This window comes from Ruditapes philippinarum, unplaced genomic scaffold (genome assembly GCF_026571515.1).
Source record: "Ruditapes philippinarum isolate M1 unplaced genomic scaffold, ASM2657151v2 ctg432_1_1_1_1, whole genome shotgun sequence".
NCBI classification, from domain to species: domain Eukaryota; kingdom Metazoa; phylum Mollusca; class Bivalvia; order Venerida; family Veneridae; genus Ruditapes; species Ruditapes philippinarum.
Window position 1 is genome coordinate 62,161 of NW_026865099.1, and position 22,313 is coordinate 84,473.

At 31.8% G+C, this 22,313-nt stretch overlaps 2 protein-coding genes across 2 annotated transcripts; both read left to right on the plus strand.

Annotated features, from left to right (window-relative positions):
• The first annotated feature begins 474 nt into the window (after window positions 1–474).
• On the plus strand, window positions 475–4,019 carry LOC132727816 (uncharacterized). Its single transcript, XM_060713407.1, has 3 exons — window positions 475–695; window positions 1,111–1,255; window positions 1,578–4,019. Exons 1-3 carry the CDS (start codon window positions 561–563, stop codon window positions 2,663–2,665), a joined length of 1,368 nt encoding a protein of 455 aa, XP_060569390.1. The 5' UTR covers window positions 475–560; the 3' UTR covers window positions 2,666–4,019.
• Window positions 4,020–9,715: 5,696 nt separating this feature from the next.
• LOC132727803 (uncharacterized) lies at window positions 9,716–15,916 on the plus strand. Its single transcript, XM_060713392.1, has 4 exons — window positions 9,716–10,892; window positions 12,310–12,562; window positions 13,089–13,254; window positions 13,955–15,916. Exons 1-4 carry the CDS (start codon window positions 10,758–10,760, stop codon window positions 14,826–14,828), a joined length of 1,428 nt encoding a protein of 475 aa, XP_060569375.1. The 5' UTR covers window positions 9,716–10,757; the 3' UTR covers window positions 14,829–15,916.
• The last annotated feature ends 6,397 nt before the right edge of the window (window positions 15,917–22,313 follow it).

Genomic DNA, 22,313 nt, shown 5'->3' on the forward strand with positions numbered 1-22,313 from the left:
GAACAGTAGCCCCAAGAGTATTAACAATGTTTATTCATATTTGGGTTTCGTGACCTACTTTTTGACCCCAGATGTCCTATTATTGAACTTTACCTAGAAATCATCAAAACAACCTTTTGGAACAATTTCCAGGATATTTGGATCAAAACAGTAGCCACTAGAGTGTTGTTAACAAGATTTTTCATTATTTAGCTCCTGTGACCTAGTTTTTCATCAGCGGTGACCCATGCTTAAACACATCCAAGCAATTACTTAGACAAACAACATGACCAAGTTTGATGACAATTGAGGCTAAAATGTGACCACTAGAGAGTTAATGAACTAAATGTGGATGGACAACAGACTATTGACATTCAACAATCCTAAAAGCTCTGCGAGCCAGCTCAGGTGAGCTGCACAGCAAAAGGGACCTGACGTAATATTTATTTTTAGAGCTCCAATAATCATTGTTTAAGAATTTGAATAAATGATCATTCATTGGAGGGAAAATCTTTAAATTGTCAGTACTGCACAAAACTGTTAACAGAAATGTTAAAAGGTGCATTAAAGTTAAATAAGATATGGAAGAAAGACACAGATCAGCTCTTAGAAGAGTGCGTCTTGAAATTGTTAAAGATCTTGATTTGGGAACAAAGCTTTATGCTGAACTGATACGAGCAAAAATCTTTAAAGAAGATCAGATTGAACAAATAAAGGTATTTAGATTTTTCATATTCTGTAAAGAAAATGTTTAAATATGGCAACAATGTAGCTTTGTAAAACTATTTTAGATGAAAGATTTCAAATATTTTTTCATAAAGCTGCAAAAAGAAAATAGACTGGTTATCAAAATTTGTAAACTGTTAATAATGGGCATAACAGTTATTTTGATATTTTATTTGTCATCTAAATTGCATTAAAAATGAAGTCATTTACTATGTAAAATTCTGGTTAATTACATAGAATGTGACCAGGCAAAAGTTTAATGCATTCATATTGGACAGACAATGACAAAACAAGTAGCAGTCAAAGACTCACATATCTACGCCAAACAAGAAAAAAACTTACTTTGCACCAAAAAATTATAAAAAAAATGATGTCAAATTTCATCTGTTCTACATTCTATTATAGGCACAATCTACAACTTGTGATCAAGTAAACAAACTGTTGGACTTTCTACCAAAAAGAGGACCACAGGCTTTTGATAAGTTTTTAAATCTTGTCAAAAAGGATTATAACTGGCTTGCAGATGAGCTAGAAAATGAGCTTGAAAAAGGTAAATTGGACAGAATGATGGATTAGTCAGTATTAATCTTCATACATTGATTCACTCAGTACAATAAATTTGAAGAAACAATCAAGACTTTTTAACTTGGGTATAGAGACAATAAATATTTAAATTGAAAATATCAAAATGTCTTGTCTCAATTCTTAGACAATATTAACTTGATATGTTAATACCTTTACCTACTTCCTTTTTTATTAAGTACCCACAAAGAATTATCCAAAAAGAAGTTGTAAAAAAAAAATCTTCGGCATTACATATCACTTAAGATTTTAAAACAAGTATAAGGTAATTGTCAAAAATTATGTTTCAGTCTCACCTGGAAACCAAATCAAACAACTCCCTTCAAACAGTCATGAGAACTTGAGTGAGCATGAGCAGACACAAGAGATGACTAACACTTACCTCACCACTGCTGCTGCTTTCAATGGAACTCACACAGATACAAACAAAAAGTTGATGAATAGAGGTGCAAGTCCTATTCAAATAATTGAACCTATAAGAGAAATTATAAAAAATAGGAGGCATAATGCAACTCAAACTGAAGAAGGACTATTTGCTAATGCAGACGACAAGGCCATAAATGAGGGTGACTTATCAAAAACTAAAAGTCATCCTGCAGAATCCACAAATATTGAATCTTTGGATAATGATGATGTAAATCATACAAACACTGCTCTACCATGGAATAAACAGGTTCAAATGGAGGCCATGAAGCAATTGTATACAAAAGTTATTGGCATAACATCCCAAAATACAGAAACTGTAGAAAGCAAAGAAGTTACATGGGAGCATATGAACTGTGAAATTGACAAATTGGCAGAAATGTTGAGAAATTCTGATGATTCAAAAATGCTTAATATGTGCTATGAAATACTTCCCAACGAAACTTCAAGACAACCACTGAATCAAACTATGAAAAGCTTGCTACAAGACAAAGAAAATCTTCATAAAGAGGTAAAAAAACTAGAGAAGATTTGTGAAAAATTAGAGAAAGAGAATGAGAAGTATATAGATGATGTGTATAAAAAATCTAACGAACTTAAAAAAGTCCAAAATGAACATGATAAAGCACTAAAAAAAATTAAAGAAAATTGCGAAACATTATTAGATGCTAAGGATAAGACATGTATGGAACAGATAGAAGAAAAAAACAAGACATGTCTGGAACAGATAGAAGAAAAAAACAAGAAAATTGAGGATCTGGAAAAGAAAGTGGAGGAACTCTCAGCACAAAAGCCTAGTCAGAATCCCTTAAAAGTTGATTCTACCAGACAACTTGGAAGAACAAGGGCTCAAAGATCTTATTCAGTTTCTTCACAGTCATATACCACAAATAAAACATTTTCCAGGCAAAAAGATGGTCACAGCAAGGTTCTAAAAGTTATGAAAAAAATATAGTTTGTAGACATAAATATCAAACAGTGATTTTACAATCAACAGAGGCTTAAATCATTATTATACATTTCTGAAACTAGAGGGTCATGATGATCTATTTCATGGTTCATACAGGACTTAAGCAAACAAATTCAAGGATTTTTAAGAACCTTTTATCAATATTTAAGGACTATTTTAGTCGCTTGTGGCTTAAATCTTTATGACCATTCAGGCTCTTCATGATGGAACAAAAGTTATAAATCAGTTTTATTTCTGAAAAACTACCTTTATGATTTACATAGAAAAAGTTCCAGTCACTTTAAATGTCAATAATAGATTTATCTGCCTACATACAAACAAAACAGTTACAAGTCACTTTAGAGCACTTTTTCTCATTGTTTCTATGTCTATAAGTTTATCGCAGAACGTACATAAACACTTATGCTTGTCAGACTTAAACTCCTTAAGCCACAGTGAATATTTATCCTCTGGAAGTCATTTAGTAGTAGCAAAACACACTTATTTTCAGGACCACTCATCTTGACCTTGCTTTGTTGTGCATGATCACACTAGAAATTATTCATGTTGTGAGAATTGTAATTCATACCTTAAACCCGTATTTATCCATACCAAAATCGCGTTTAACTTGTGTTCACAATCAGAGTGGGTGGGATGCACGTACATTTTCTTATTGTTTTTTTTTTTTCACTTTTTTTGATGTCATTGTTATTACACCCTCCATTTTTTTCAAAATCCAAGGACTTTTCCAGCTTTTTTTGAAAATTCAAGGACTTTTCCAAGGGATTTTTTACAAGCAATATTCAAGGACTTTCAAGGACCTGTGCAAACCATTCTTTAAATTTCTTGTAATACTTTTTTTATTTTTATTTTTTTATTTATTCTTTGTTTATAAATATTTATTTAAGCTTGATAGCGAAACAAGTTCTTGTAACTTATGTTAATCATTTTCGAGTTCGCTTCCTGGATCTAACCAGAACTGGTGTCATATGAAGAAACATGGTCATGACCTATAGCTTGAACCCATGATCCCTGGGTTGAGTGGCAAACACTTTAACTACTAGGCCACAACTCCCCTATTAATTACTTACATGTATACAGTTTTGAGACTAGAAAATTCTTGATATCATTTGCTTATTGTTTTATAAAATTTCTTTTTGACTCAATATACATTGTTGAACTATTTTCAGTATCTGAATTTTGCTTGTTGGTTAATGTTCTTTGTTTTTTATAAATTTTATTAATATGATATTCTTTGATGAAATGAGCCGTGTCACGACAAAACCAACATAGTGCGTTTGCGACCAGCATTCGCGCAGTCTGATCAGGATCCATGCTGTTCACTTACCAACTCTATAACAAGTAGAGAAACTGATAGCGAACAGCATGGATCCTGATCAGACTGTGTGGATGGTCGCAAACGCACTATGTTGGTTTTGTCGTGAAACGGCTCAATTGTACTTTGTTGTTTCATTCATTAAACAGATATAGCCAATTAAATCTTATTTTGTTTCTTGCAATTAATATTGTCTATTTGACCCGAGAAAAACAAGAGCACCCCATAGGTGTGGCATTATACAACTGAATGCAATTTTGTTTCAAGTAAATACTAGAAATGTGTCATCATGCCACGGATGCCCCCGCATGCAGCCAAAATTTCAGATGTTATAATATTTAGTTCCAAATTTGTTTGCACAAATAATTTTTTTCATTTTAAGTTCAAAGCCCTTAAAACTTTTCAATGTTAACACAAACCATTTTCATACACTGTTCAAGGCACTTGAAATTATTCAGTCTAAACCTTTTTTGAAAATAGCATATTTCATATTTGTAGCCAAAATAATGGCTACATACATTTCAGTGCCTGAAACTGAAAGTTCAAAATTTTTACAACATTCAAGAAAGATAAGTTTGTCCAAATCATTGAACCACAACCAAATTCAAACTTAAACTGCTTATTCCTAAGATGTATCTATATTATTCTCAAAGTGAAAGGACATAACTCTGCCAAAAAGTCATCGAACCATGACCAAATTCAAACTTGACCTGCCCATTCCTTTGACATATCCATTATTTGAGTTGAATATGTAAACACTGTTGGGTAGATAATGAACAGAAAACTGTAAATTTCATATTATTTTCAAAGTGAAAGGGGCATTACTCTGCCAAAAAATCATTGAACCATGACCAAATTCCAACTTGGCCTGGGCATTCCAAAAATATATCCATATGTCAAATTTGAGTTGAATGTGTTGTACCATTGGGGAGATAATAAACAGAAACTGAAAATTTCATATTATTTTCAAAGTGAAAGGGGCATAACTCTGCCAAAAATCATTGAACCATAACCAAACTTTGAACTTGACCTGCGCATTCCTGTGACGTATCCATATGTCAAGTTTGAGTTAAAAAGTGTTGTACCATTGGGGAGATAATGACCGGAAACTGAAAATTTCATATTATTTCCAAAGTGAAAGGGGCATAACTCTGCCAAAAATCATTGAACCATGACCAAATTCGAACTTGACCTGTATTTTGTCACGACATATCCATATGTCAAATTTGAGTTGAATGTGTTGTACTGTTGTGGAGATAATGAACGGAAACTGAAAATTTCATATTATTTTCAAAGTAAAAGGGGCATAACTCTGCCAAAAATCATCGAACCATGACCAAATTCGAACTTGACCTGTATTTTCTCATGACATATCCATATGTCAAGTTTGAGTTGAATGTGTTGTACCATTGGGGAGATAATGAACGGAAACTGAAAATTTCATATTATTTTAAAGTAAAAGGGGCATAACTCTGCCAAAAATCATCAAACCATGACCAAATTCGAACTTGACCTGTATTTTCTCACGACATATCCATATGTCAAATTTGAGTTGAATGTGTGCAACCGTTACTAAGATAATGAACGGAAACTGATGATGACGGAATGACAGAATGACGGAATGACGGAAGGACGGAATGACGGAAGGACGGAATGACGGAAGGACGGAATGACGGAAGGACGGAACAGGGTAACACTATATGCCCCGGCCATTACATGGCGGGGGCATAAAAATTTAAAGCTATCAAAAAAATATGTTTAAACTAAGAGGATACACATTTACAACATTTGTCCAAAACATGTTTTATTTCAATTATCAATATTTTTAAGATCTTTATTGAGACATGCCAAAGAGCTATGCTCTTGTCACATGAATACTTAGTGACAATAATATATGCGACAGCTTTCCCTTGTGGAGTACAGACCTAGACATGTCACCAGTCATGCCATTTTGAAGCAAAGAGTGGTAATTATTTATCTCATTGTATGTGTGTATGTATTCTAGGCTTAATGAGGGTCCATCTACTCTTTCAGGCACTAAGATTATGATCCCTAGACATGTCACCATTCATGTCCTAAAATGTTATATCAACCAAAACTTGACATATAAATTTTGACATTTTTGAAATTACAGTTACCATAGCAGGGACTCACAGGTATAGACATGTTAGAAATTACATAACTTTACAGTAGCAGGGGCTCACAGATATAGATATGTTAGAAATTACAGTTACAGAAGCAGGGACTCACAGATATAGACATGTTGCAGTAATTTGCTGAATGATACTAAATATGTATGCAAGTCAATTTTTGTGACGATACTATTTTGATGCATGGTAGGCCAATGAGACCATTTTATGCATAATAGAGAAAAATAAATGCTCATATTTTTCAGATGAGTTTGACTGACTGATTATGCAACTCAGACTGCTACCTGACACATATTTTCCATATCCACGACCTACATGTAAGTGCAATCTTTCCCTTTTTTTTCAGGCGAATTTGTAGCATATATACTGACTGAAAACAACAAAAATGTTGGTTTTTAAAGTATAAAAATTAAAAAAAAACATACAAATAATACTATACTAGAAATTCAAAAGCACAAAACATTATGCCTTAAAAATAATAACAAGAGCCATGTTAACATGGCCATCCCCAGCTGAATGTGGTTGCTCATTGGAAGAATGTATATGAAGTAGAGTAGAATAATTCAATTTTTAGAGATCTTTTGGTAGTGAAAACTGATGGCTGAAGTGATTACAAATTTGAAACCTATGTGAATACTGATGGCTAAAAATAACAAAGGGCAATAACTTAAAATTATGCAGGGTAGGTTATCATTCTTGTGTGCTGCACTCCTCCTCAATGAGATCTATCCACCTATGAAGTTTCATGTTGATATCTCAAAGGCTTTTGAGTTATGCTCTGGACAAAAATTTAGTTTGAAAAATAACAAAGGGCAATAACTGAAAAATTATGCAGGGTAGAGTTATCATTCTTGTGCAATGCACTCCTCCTCAATATGATCTATCCACCTATGAAGTTTCAAGTTGATACCTCAAAAACTTCTTCAGATATGCTACGGACAAAAATGTGGGAAGGAAGGTGATGCAAAACCTAAAATTAATGATATGACTAGTTGACACCTGGGTAGGTATGATTAGCTCCACTATTCATTCATCATTTTGTTTGTTTTACTGGATTTTAAGTGACAACAACTCTCTTAAGGTGACTATAACTTTACTGGAGCTGGAATACCTTCCGTACTGCTTTGTGCATTATTTCAGACACAAGCTAACACATGTCAGTAACACCACTCCCCTTACATGAGCTAGCTTGATAGCTTCCTTATAAGAAAGAAACCAAAGTCATTAGGGGATTCGAGCCCACAACATTGAGGGGAAAGTGATTTGAACTTAAGGACACAGCCACACCCAAGAACTATGAGGGAGGGGTAAAAACAATGTAGGTTTGGTTTTACGCTGACTTGAACATAATTTTTGGTCTTCTCTCAACATTAAGTTCACCTTCACTTGCTTCACTGGCTATCCAACCGGAAATAACAATTTCTCCATAACAACTATTAATCCAACATGATTTTTGAATCAGTGGTGAGAGAGAGACTCAACTGTCACAGACAAATTTTGCCTCACCCATTAGATTCAAACCTACAACATCTAAACCAAACTTTCTAAAACAGTAGTTGAAAAACTAGTGGAAGAAAACAAATAGAATTCCATTACAAAATAAGAATTTCAAGAATTGGTGATTACATTTAACTTGTATTATAACTTTTTTTCCTTTTCAGTCCATTCTTAATTTCATAAAACAAAAGAAACACATTTATTTTTTTAAAAAAAGACAGTAATCATGCCACTTGATGTCATAAAATTATATAATGATCTTATATCTTAATCTTTTCATCACATTAACTAGACCCTAGAAGCTATCATATACAACTTTAAATAATCAATGTTATGTTAATCTTTTGTAAATCTTTGGTACAGTATTTCAAATGCTGTCGAGGCCACCTGATAAATTATAACCTATCATTGGATATTCCATTTTGTCTTACCACATACAAAGCCAGAGAGGCCTTGGAAGTAGCAAACTTCAGCAAACATTTTTTTCAAATTTGGAAAAACACAGTACTATTCATATCAGTATATAAATTGGGAAAACCTTCAGCTAGCATAGTGACCAACAATTTTGAAGATTTACAAAAGGAAATTGGGAACAAAACACTTTTCTTTTACATGGTATATTTGTTAACAATATACATAAAAGCTTATTGAGGTAAACCATTTTAAATATGAAATTATATGCAAGAAAAAATATCTGACATATGTTTGCAGTTCGAATGGGAATATCTGTCCCTCGGGAAACCGCCCAATGGGCGGGGTCCCTCAAGATCTGAATATCCTTCCTGAGGGGACCAATTTACTCATGGGAAGTTTCCCGAGGGATGGATATACCAATCCTTACCGCAACATATGATAGAAATTATTACTCTTAAAATTTGTATTATTATTTGATAATTTTTTTTTTTAACACTTCACATAAGAATTTTCATCAGTTGTATCAATTACAGACTAAGTGAAAACTTTTATTCCACATCTATTTTATGCCAAAATAGGGGGGAAAAATAACAGAAGAATAAAATTATAACTGTCAGAGGTGCTACCAAGGTTACCCTATGTTTTGACATGTCATAAATTTCAAGCAGGTCTGGTACTTCATTTTCTAATATACAGATATATGATTATTCTACAATATGATAAGAATACATAGATTCAGTGGGAATAAAGGTTTGATTGCACTAAAGCTGAAAAAAGCTATCCTGGTTTCAAGGCCTCAATAGACTTACTCCAGAATAAAGAATATTTTGGGTTTTTCCCAGCTTATCCAGGGATACAAATTACAGTTCCGAAAATATGCGCAACAGGTATCTATTGTGACCGGTAGTGCACCATGAAGCTAAAACGGTATAGGTCTGTATGTACGAAAACTAACATCTATTGATCATTGATAATGGACAGACAGTAGAAGTTTCCAATTTTGTGAGGATTAATAGTAAATACATGTGGAAGAAAAGCAAATAATGATGCCTCTAAGGCTTCCCATGATTATTAATAATGTTAATATGCCCACATATAGGATTTATTGCAAACATATTAACACACTGTCAGATAAGCAAAGCTGGTAGCAGGGGCCTTGAAAGTTCAAGACACATTTGATCATTATGTTGATCCTTAAGGATTTAGCCATGCTGCCAGCAAGGCCTCAATTGACAATTATGAAGAATTGAAATATTTAAGATTAATGAAATCACTGTTTCCAGCAGGGCCTCACCTATTCATTATGTTGATTTGAAACATTAAGGAATAATGAAATCAGTGCTTCCAGCAGGGCCTCACCTTTTCATTATGTTGATTTGAAACATTAAGGTACAATGTATAATGAAATCAGTGCTTCCAGCAGGGCCTCACCTATTCATTATGTTGATTTGAAACATTAAGGAATAATGAAATCAGTGCTTCCAGCAGAGCCTCACCTATTTATTATGTTGAATTAAATGAAAACTGAGTGCTGCCAACGATGATAAAAAAGAGTTGACATTTATGATTTTAATGAAATCAGTGCTTCCAGCTGGGCCTCACCAGATCATTATGTTGAATTGACACATAAAGGATTAATGATCTTCAGAAACATGTACCGATTAATTCCATATGCCGTATTTGATCTACCTCTTATCGGTATTTATTTACATAAACTTTGAATGCAATGGCAACACTAATTCAAAACTGTTTATTGTAACAAGTGATCATTCTCAAGGATTTTTCGTGATTTCTTTTTAAAACAAGTCATTATATATCTATAATACAATAATTTGTTTTGCTTCTTTGACAAATAAAAGGAAATTTATCAATCAATCAATCAATTAATCAAGAAAGCTTCTTCCTTTTCAGTATCTAACTGTAATTCTTATCTTCAAAATTTAAATGTGGTATATCAAGTTACAATAATCCAAACTTTAAAAATTTAGACGGAAGATGGACACCCATGGCATAGAGTGGAATAAAAAAAACAATTTAAGGACTAATTATTGCAAAATATCGTTATGATAGGATTACTTATCATATGCTTTACTCTAAAGTGCTTTACTTACGATCGACACAATTACAACTTTGTGAAGGGATTACCGGAATAAGCGCGAAAAACAAGACCACTGATCAGACTGACCTAAATATTATTAATCTTATAAACTTTTTTAGTGGGTTGGTCAGTGAAGCCGATTAGTTTTTTTTTAATTGTTTCTCTTAACGGCAGTTGCTATATACATGGTGGGGTTTAAGTTCCTGACTCACTCACACGTACAGTGACTACATCAAAGACGTGATATTGTAAATTACTACTTGTATCATTGTGTCATTGAAAAACAATAATAGCAATAAAAAAAATATGATTATATTTAGAACTAGGAAAAAAATGGATTTCATAGAATTGGAAATAAGATGAATGGACGAAATTGACGCAATTAAAAGACAAAAAGTTGCGTATTATCAATATCACAATAACTGGAAATTATTTGATTTAGATTTACAAATACTGAAATAAAATTGTGATAATTTTAATGACTCTAAGGTCTAGTTAAAAGTAATCATTGTGAATCTACAACAACAGTCTATTAAACACATCAAATTTAAATTTTTGTTATAAATCTTTTGTGACAATTTCAAGTCTTGAGAACAAACCACAATGAACGAGATACAGAAATCGGTTTTACAGCGGCACTATAAGCAGTTGTCAGATGATATTATGATGACAGAAGATCTACTGGCAACACTCTTCACTAGAAAGGTGTTTGAGAGGGGGATGATTGAAACAATAAAGGTAATGCTCTCTTTTTTAAAATCTCTATAAAATTATTTCGCTATTTATTATTTATCTCGTTTTTCAAAAAAAAAATCTCTTTGTAAAAACTGTTTTACTATGTTATATAATGTTTTGTTGTGCTTCTTTTTTTTTGTTTCAAAACTGGGGTTCATTTTGATTTGTTGTTATTTGTTTATTTAAAAAATAATCCAAATGTCATTATCATCATCATCATCATTATCATCATCATCATCATCACCATCTTCATCATCATCATCATTATTATGTACATCTTATTCTTGTTTTTGTATTTATCATTATTATGATATCATCATCATCGCCAGCCATCATAATCATCAATATTTCATAATTGAAATTTCTTATCATTTATCTAATCTTATTTTATTATTATTGATGTTTTATTCTTAATTTTATTTTATAAATACCGGTATTATTATAACATCATCACCACTCATCTACTTATTCATAATCGCAATTATCAGTTCACCTGCTTACTGAGTGAGTTACTTATTCTGACTATGCAGCCAGTGCAATCTGATCATGGTCTGCACAGAGTTAGTTATTCAGTTGGTACATATTTTATAATCTCCCTAAAATTGATGAATTAGTATAATCCAGATTGAAGATGGGCAAGTCTATTTAAGATATATATTGTGGTACCGGTTATTACATAAAAAAGCCGATGGTACATTAAAAAGATCTATATCCCTAAGTTTTGACAAATAAAATTTTAAATAAATAAACTGAATAATATAACTGCATGTAACACATTAAGATTTCATTTTAATTCCTGAATACAGTCAAACCTGTGAACAAGGTCATACAAAGGAGGGACCAAAAGTGACTTTTATAGCCAAGTGGTCTTTATTGAGGGGTTGTCTTTAACCGTTTGTTAAATTTGTTGAAGAATGGTCTTAACTTGCAGGGTGGTCTTTCTTCAGAGGTAGTGTTTAACACAGGTTTAACTGTTACTTTGAGTTTCAAATTAAGATTTGAGTTTTCTCACACTTGCTGTATCTCTTTCTTTTCTTGAATGAAAAAGGCAAAGAATACCTGACATGCAAAATAACATTAACTTACAAAAAAGTGGTATTTTTTATCTGATAAGAATTCAAATAAGGTAAATTGAGCCTGTTTAGATAAACTGCATGTAACCAAATAAAACTTCAGCTCAAACTACTTTTATGTTAAGGTGTTCAGTAAATTGCACAACACCATATGGGTTACATAAATATATAAAAAAAAAAATCAAAGTATAAGTTTAAGAAATGTATCCAGGTGAAATCGCAAAGGCTCAATTCTGGTTGAACTGATCACACCCTCTCCTCTATCCCCAATGATAACATTAAGGTCTGCAAAACTTTAATTAATTAGATAATTCAATTCATTCTAGTGGCAATTTTCATTAATACAGGCTGAGAAGACCCCAACGGACCAAGTGTACAAAATGTTATCAATGTTACCAAAACGAGGTCCCGATGCATTTGACATCTTTGTTGACATTGTAAAAGACGAGTATCCTTGGTTGGCTGCGATGCTGGAAACCAGTCTTAAAAATGAAACAGAGTCAATGCTGCAGCTGCAGCGTCAGAATTCCCTCCTAAACCTGAGATGTACGTCTGCTACAACAACATCACAGAAAATAGAAAATCAGTCTCAAGTAGATGGTAAGTGAGAAAATATTTTAAATTTCGTCTTGAGTTACTTTTTCTTCTTTTTCATTTTTCAATATAGTTACAATCTTATAATTTCAAAAGTTTGTGTACCCCCTGGATTTCCTGGGAAAAACCAAAATATTCTAAATTCTGTAGTAAGTCTATTATCAGTCTATTATCATTGGAATAGGTTGAAATGTATAAATGTATTAAATGCCCATCATTGTTTATGTATTCTTTACCAAAATAAATCTATATATTGACAATGTTTTCAGTTGATTACAATTTGTGATGGATAAGTTTTCTTAAGCATTCAGAATCTTCTCTTAGACATTTGTCATGTTTTCTTAAACATGATGTATGTTTTCTCAAACATTAACTATGTTCCCATCTAATTTGGCTACCTTGCTACCATTTCCTTTTTTTTTAAATAACAGCAAACCTTTCTCTTTTACTTTATGCAATTTATTATTCAAAGTCATGGAAATCTTAATTATACAAGTTTGTCATCTTACCATTCTGCTTAATTTATGTTTAGGAACTACACCAAGACCACTGGAAGTGAATGCTGACCCTGACATAAAGACAAAAGTGGGAACCTTTATACACAAACAGTTTGGTCAGAGCAAAAGAATCTCACAACAAGATAAGAAAATCATGGAAAAATGGTTATCTGAACAATTACAAGCAGAGAGAAAAATTAGGTAATTGTCACTTATTTAGAAAACAAAATTCAGCAGTGTTATAATGGGTTAAGTATTTTTGCCTGTAACACAGTTGCTTTTTGATTAATACTCTTTGCCCATTGAGATATTTTGTATTCTTTGAATATATAGTCAAATTAGGTAAAATTTCTTAAGTCATTTATTGTCATAGTCAAATCATTGTCAGATATTTTGCAGTTCCTTAAATATATATGCATAGTTTCCAAGACAGTCTTTCAAGCTACCTCTGCTTTTACATTAAAGTCTAGACACTGAGAGTCAAATTAAAGTTATAAAATCCATGCTATTTCAGAATCCCAAGCTTATTTGTAAGCAAAATTAATACCTAAGTACACAGGTAAAATGTTTAAGATGAATAAAATCCTAACCATGTTTGTGTTTTTTGTATTTTTTTATATTTTATAACATTTTGAGAACATAGATAGAAAATTAATCTGCAATAAAAACAGCTAATTTCCTTCTCTATATCTAGTATTAACACTTAGTTGACACAGACCAGGACTACATTATTATTAACATAAATATTGTTATTAAAAATATGACAATTGTTGACACAAGAGAAACCTTTGGCGGTGAATTGTAAAAACATGCTTAAAACAAGTACAAATAAACTTTCAAAATATGTAACTTGTCTAATATCATATCTAAATATTATGGTTATGAATTATGATAATTCCAGGGCCAAGAAAAGTTCAATTTCAACAGAGGAAGAGATGCAAGACCGAAGTGCATGTACAAGTCCTGATCCTATTCAAGGTGACTTGCAAAAGGTTTACAACAAAGTACGAGATGAAAACCTCAGTGACCTTCTAAACAGTGCACATGCTAGCAAACATTTTGAAGGTGAGAATGAATCCAAAGGCTCTGATGAAATTGATGCATCTTTTAAAAATGATACACCCATGGACATGGCAACAGTTGTAACGAAGCTTGACATGGAGATAGACAAACTGATCAACAGAATGAACCATATGGAAGGTCTTCTAACACAATGCCACTATATCCTCGGAGACCCAGACCGAAAACAAAAGCTACCAACTCTTATTAAAGACTCCCAAATGGAAGGTAAACAGTTTGAAAGAGAGCTGAATAAGGAGAAAGCTAAAACTGAAAAGATGCTTCATGAGTTATATGACTATTGTAAGTCTATCAATAAACTAGAAAATGTCAGGCAACAGCAGAGAACAAATATTGAAAAGAATAGTGAAGAAATTGAAAGACTCAAAGCCGAGAACGCTGTCCTCAGGGAGAAATGTACAATGCTTGAAACAGTCAACAACAAGCATTTGGAAAAGGAAAAGACACTTAACAACTTGAAAAAGATGGTTGATGATTTGAGAAGTAGTCACACAAATCTAGCAGATGAGAATGCCAACTATAGAATCAATTATGGAACAAATGCTCTAAGAAACAATAGAAGACTAGGAGGAAGAAATGCAGTAATTCGTCGAGGGTCAACTGTTGCTGAAACCATGACAACCACAGTCAGAAAACCAGTTACAAAACAGGTTTTAAACACAAACAGAAGGTCCAAACCTTTGAGTAGAATTTGATGAAATGTTGCATTAGGAAATTGACATCCTAAATGATTAAACTGAAAAACTGGTCTTTAATTTTTATAAAGACGAATGTTCAGAGGTGCTGTAAAGTTAGAGATAAAAGGATGAAATCTGATTCTGTATTAGAATCTTCAATATGATTATGATCTCTCTGATGGTCATAAAACTACAGGAATAATTCATTTCCTATGATGCCTTTATCACTTGAACTTCTGTGACAAATTTATAGAATTATTCAAGGGAGAGGAGGCTTCAGTGAAAAAGGTAACTACTATGTAACAAAGAGTTACCATTATGGAACAGAGAATAAACAATTAAATATTGTTATTATTTCACACTGAATCTGTGTTAATCCTGAAAGGTTGATGACATGCATTCTGACAAAGGTTCTTTAGTTATATAATAACATGACTATTCTTCCAGTTTGGACCTGTTCTTCCATGCCGTATGACAAGGGTTCTTTCGTTACGAACATGACTATTCTTCCAGTTTATATTCAAGCCTGAGCTATACTGTTTGTTGCTCAGTTTTACAAATATTACTCTGAAATCCATGTTACTACCATGTGACTTTTTCAAATTTAAAGAAAGACATGTCAGACATATCAATTCAGCAGAAACAAGGGCTACTATCTGAATGTGCTGGTCACAGCTTACTTGTTGTTTGTTTTATGGTGAAAAATGAATGGTTTTCCCATCATTTATGATTTTGTAGGTAATATCTTATTACTTTAAACATGTACAATATGCATTATTTTATAGAATTTTATCTATACAGCCAAACCACTGCATTTTCTCATTTTATGTTTTATATGATTTATGATTTGTATTGACTATAATCTCCAACATTATTTCACAGAGTTTATCAAAACATCATTTTATCTAATTTTGTAAAATAATGTTTCACTTCATTTTCAAAATTTTGACATGTATTTTCTGCATTTACAAACATATGTGTGCATTCAATCAAATGAGAAGCATGTATACTTTGTATGTTCAATTTTTTGCTTTTTGTTGCTTGTTTCATGCTTTTACAAGAGACATTAAAGTATTCTTCAAGTTTGAGTAAATTTGAGTTGGCCTTACCTTACCCACAAACACTAGGGTCTGTATTTGCTTTCTTTAACTTGAACACAGAATGAAATAGAGAAAATCATTAATCCATAAAGAACGTCTAAAGGGCAAAAAGTGAAAATGTTCTAGGCTGCATTTGATTGAGCCTGTTCATGGACGGTACTAACAGCAGAATTCAACATTAAACATGAAGGGATTAAATTTTGAATTTAGAACTTCCATAGATGTGGTCAAAGCTTGTCAAGCAATAAGCATTAGATTTAAAGGATTTAAATATGTTATAATTTACTGTTCTTGTATATTATGAGATGCTTTTCACCTTAGATGAGGTTAGACATTAGACCTAATCCTGTAAGGGAGTTATCAATAATCAAGTTACCATAAGGAAGGATGGTTCTATTCAGATAAACCGAGTCCCTGTCCCACACCTTTACCTGATTACCCCCACCCTCACACCCAACCATTTCACCCTCCTTTCCTTCCATTCATCCTTAGGAGTAAGCTTTACCATTACAGCTATAGTGGGTGGCAAAATCACCATCATAATTATATAAATCTGAATATAAGCAATTGTTAGTGTGAATAAATACTGAACAATACTTAACAAAATATAAATAGTTATAAAAGAATTAAAATATGATGTACCTTCACTACCTTGACTTAAAGGACACACAAGGTGATATTTAAGAGATAAGATATTGCTTTGTTACTAATTCATTGACACATGACAGTGCTATCTCAGGGTCAATATAGGTAAAACGTCTAATACAGGAAAGAGTATGAGGACTCTTTTTCAACATTTTTTTGTATTAACATACTATCTAAAGAAAGGTAAATATTGGAAAAATTCTGAAAGTAAAAGTGAATTGTCTCCCTTTTATCACTTTCCATATATGTTCCACTGAGGCACTTTAATTATCAATCAATCAATCAATACAAAGATAAAAATAGCAAATAAAATTTTAAATCACTATTATTAATTCTTACATAATACCTTATTCTAATTGATCACAGATAATCTGATACTTTGTCATTTTAGAAAACCATGAAAATATATAAATAGTGTGTAATCACAACTTTTCAAGTATCTGGATCAGCGTTTTGTTCATTTTTATAACGTCACACCAATACAGTATAAGTCATATGGCAACTTTCCAACTTTCTGGTTCCCCTCTGTACCTTTTTTCAGGCACAAACAGGCACCTGAGTAGAACCACTGACATTCTGTAAGCTAGCTTTCTCATGTATAGAATCCAAAGACACTTGCCCACCTCGAACCTACAGCCATGAGAGGCAAGTGGTATGTAGTTAACGACCTTCACCATTCGACCACAGTCACCTAAAGTTTTTGTTCATGATATCTTAATGTTTCTAGAAATGTGTATGTAACCATTAATATAGAGCCAAGTCACAAATCATGTCCATTATTAACAAAAATAAAGTATTATTAATTGAACAAAGACTGTAATATATTCAGATGACTATTATCAATTTATAGATTTTTTTTTTGGTTATTCACTTACAGGTAGTCATGATTAATAATCTCGCAAAGTCTTGTATTATCTTCTTAATCCTTTAAAACTTATCTTTCTTATTTAAGGCACATCTCGACAAAGTTGTATTTTTTTGAAAGCTATCAAAGCTATTGAATAATCTATTCTTTTATATATTTGAACATTGAAACAAAATTAATGCTGAAGTTTTATATAGAGCTATATATAGACTGTGGCTAGTTTCCTTTCAAATAAAAGCTATTCACTAAAAATTTATTTTTATACAGAATTGAACAGCAGAACAAATAACTTAGTATTAAAACCAGCATCCTGATTACATATTTATTTCTCTGAAAATGTAACTTTTTACTATAACATTGACATGGATCTAGGAGGGTCAATAATGGTCTTTAATATTTAGTGGTTGCTTATAAACAAAGACAAGACAAGTCTTTAAAAATTTGTAAAATATGCTAGTCATATCAATATCACCATTACTATCTTTTATGACTATACCATTATTATTATCTATATCACTTTGTTGTATAGGTTCTTCAAATTACCTTATATTAGATTACATTTTAATATTTTCTTGGTTCTTATCTTCAAAGTAACCTAAATAAACTGTTAATAAAGTTTCAATCATATATACATGTAGAACATTTCAAAATCCAATACCAATATTACCCTGACCGAAATATTCTTTATGAAAAGAAATTTTTACTGGCTTCTATTCAAAACCGATATATTGATATAATATAGATATAGTCAAAGTATATTGATACCATTATAATGGTATTATTGTCAGCTTGAATTTGATTGGCTGAAGGATTTAAATATAGATCTAAAAATAAGGCTGGTGTCATTTTTGTCATGTGGTGCCACGTCGTTACTAGTCTCCCATTAAAGGCTATTAAAAGAAATTGATTTTGATTAAAATTACTATTATGGGATCAAAACAAAAGAAACTGATAATGATGAAATTGCTGTTAAGGATCAAAGCAGTTTATTTTAATACTGTTAAAAGAATAGAAATGAAATAGAAATAATGTAGGATTTTCCAAATTAGTCTGATTAAAAAATTATATTGGTATATAACATTTTCCTTTTTTTACAAAATCATTAAAGTTAAGGTACCTTAAAATTTAATGAATCTGTTTCATATGTAAAACAATAGAGGTTTGAAACCAACATATGTGAAGATAATACCAGAGTATTTATATGGTGTCACTTGCATGGAAATTGAATAAAAAAAACAAAATTCCCCAATGAATTTGATATAAACTAATATCAATCATAAAATTGACTGTCTTCCGAGAAAAAGGACTTTGGAACGAAAGGGGAAAAAAGCACCCAACTGCATTCCTGCAGAGCTCTTCATTTCAATAGGCCCACTTTAAATATTCGATTGACGTCAATAGGTATTAAAATTATCGCCGACCTCGTAAACTTTAATCAATTATTGTTATATATGACATACTCATGTCTAAATATAGCCACAGTTTATCTCCCCTTAATACCCCATACACAGTAGTCCTGACATACCACTTATATATACACAGCCACTTGTTACCTTTATATTTATATTGTATATCTATAATTTATTGAATAGGTGCGGGTAAAGAGGGGGGGGGGTATAAAAACCAAGTATCATTATTGCCTTCAAACAATTTTTAATAAACTTATATTTTTTTATGATCAGTCAAAGGTTGAATCAATGTTATCTTATATAAAGAAAAATTCAAGGTTTTACAGATATTTTATCTCTTTTTAAATCTGAAAGAACTTAAACCATGGCACTTTTAAAGCTTTTCAATCTTGTACAAACTAAGTCCAGGTTCATGTGATGATCTCATGGGCAAGATTTGATTCCGATAACAATTTATTAAGTGAAAAATTTTCATTCCTTAATTCATACCAATTCTATTGGGATTTTTTTTTGCTCAAGTTTTACAGGTTATTTGATTCACAAATAAGAACCTGATAGGACTCATTGGATAAGCAGGCTTCGAAAATTCCACTTGTCTGCTCGTATTTACAAGTAAAGATCGAGGCAGGACAACTACAAAATTGAAGTAAACTTTGCCCATGCATTAAACCGTTAGAATTCTTATAATCAGTTTATTAATGACATTTAATGATGGAAAATTGGAAAAAAGCTTGTGTTTTAGGTTATGTATAAATAACTCTGAACCCATAGTTAATTGGAAATGGGAGTGTCTGGAATGAGCCTGAAAACGCTGTATGAACTGCACAATTTATAACATAACTTAAACCTCTCGCTTTCCATCAATCAATTGAAACAAAATGTTTAAGTCTATAGGGCTGGGGTGAGTATCCGAGTACTGGGATAATCACGAATCAAAATGAAAAATCGAGTACAAATATTCATCATTCTGCGATCTCATTTGTTTATTATACATTCGCTGTTTCTCACAATAAAATGTCCAAAAAAAATCAAATTGAATCAATATGAATTATGCGACATTTACCTAATTACAATTTACAGAGATACAAACAAGCATGTACCATGATGCTGAGCTAGGATTTAGTCATTAGTTTCAAAAAAGGAATCACTTTATCTTTATTGAGCACTATGTTTTTACATGAAAATAAATAAATATTTTTAGTCGCTTTGTATAGATTTATAATAACGTGACATGTATCAAAGACTGTTTTATTTTTAATAATCCAAAATTTGCGAAACGCAAGTTAAAAGTCACATGTTCATGTTGGCTGAAAAGGAGTCGCGCCGATATAAAATCCCACCAGCAAAATTTTTTAAATAATTGCCTTTTCATGTGAGTACCACCTGTATAAGTCATTTCACCATGGCATGTTTTAAAAACTGCTTTTTCCTCATTTTCATTGAAAATAAATTTTGCTTGTGGAATTTTATATTGGCGCGACTCATTTTCAACCTTTAAACCTAGTTTATATTTGCATTGCATATATGTTAAATGAAATTAATGTTAAGTATTGTTTTAAGAAAAATAAACATGTTTTCAAAACTAATGTCTTGATAACAAAAGATACGTGGTTCGATTTGGGAATCACAAGTGCTGAATTGTGGACCAGATCATATCGTCAATTTTCCGACGATCCACACCCCTATAAGTCTAATGCATCGGTAAAATTTATCTTAAAAATCATGCGTAAAATGAAGGATGAGTAGTACAGCATGCAGGACGAGTAGAAATTTTAAGCTACCCGTCCTGCAGAAAATATTTTTTTGATCCCTGATTAGTGGTATTTACTTTGGCCCTACATTCAAGGCTGTACAAACAAACTTTTACAGTTACAGCGTTGAAAAAAAGTACAACAGGACGACCAATTTATTATGACCGGTAGTGCACCATGAACCTGTAACAGTAAATGTTTGTTGGTACCAGGGAATTCCAGCAGCTTGGAGAAACCAACATAATTTTATGCCAAGTTCAAGACAACATATATTTGTAATTAATTACTGGTTTATAACTAGTATATTAATTATCCAGGAAAGCCAATTAAGTGGACCAACCAGTGTCAGATATGATCTAAAAAAATATGTTAAAAGCAACTTTAAAACTTAACAAACAAAACATGATCTTTGAACAAATTTTGCACCTCATTCAATACAACAGAATAGATTTAATCCACTTATGAGTCACAAAATTTATAGGAAGCTCAATTTAGTATCTGATATTTGCAACAAAAAAAAACTCTCCATTTCATATTCTATAACCTTACATTTTTAACAGTGCTTGTGGTTTTGGGCTAATATTTACCTTCGTTCTAAAATCATTTAGACAGTTCTTTGCTTATTCAAACTTGGTTTTGCATTAAATGTAAATTTTGTAAAGAGTAAATAAAGATGGTTTGTAGTACCTAAATACAGTTTTAATTGCATTTTGACAAGTGTATTGTAATGAAGAATGAGCAAAATGTACAGGTCTTAAGCAGTACAACATTAAAAAACTTTGGGCCTATTCTTAACCCTTATGATAAAATTTTATCTTACATAATTTTACTTATCCGATTTTCAATCTGAACAAAACTGTTTGTCATTTATTCAAGGGGAAATTTCAAAATATGTATTGAGGGAAAAGCGAACAGTGAAGACCATGATCCGAATGCCAGGATGTGCTGACTGAACCAGGTTTTCACTGATCACATGGGTAGTTTCTGTGCCATAAACAGACAACCGATTAAGGGTGTGAAAAAGAAGTTGAAAGTTCCTGTTAAATTGAAGGAAAATCCCTTGATTGATAAATAAAAAAAAGTGCACAGTTTATATTCTTGGACAATTTCCAGAACTGTACCATATAGGAAGTATATGACCTCTCTATAAAAGACCAATGATTCCCATCTTCAAAGGGTGGCCTTAATTAGCAAGTTATACTTTATTTGCTAAAGGTGGATTAAAAGTTCAATACCATACAATATAACAGCTTTGAAATATTGAAATACCGAATAAGAAGAATGTATGTCCCATATTAAAATGACCATCAATAGTCGAACACTTGGACAGGGTCCAGAATACTTATGCTATGTAAACTTACAAAAATCGAACAACCTGCGATTTAAATTGATCAAAACTGTCTAGATTAAAATGTCCTTATGAACATTAAAGAACGTTGAATACCTGAAGCAAATATTATCACTTATTGGCAATTTTTAAGAGTCGTAAAATAAACACCGTTATAGATAAAAGATACGTATAAATGCCTCCTGGAGATCTGGCATACATGATGTCCGAGATATTCCATATTATGCTTTACGGTCACTCCTGAATTAATTTATAGCAATGTCACAGTGAACAAATTAAATTTATTTCCCCATTAAAAAAGTAGAAGCTAGGGCACTGATCGTTTTAAGTATACAATCATAATTATATCTATAACTTAAATAATAAGTCAAAATGTTTAGAGAGA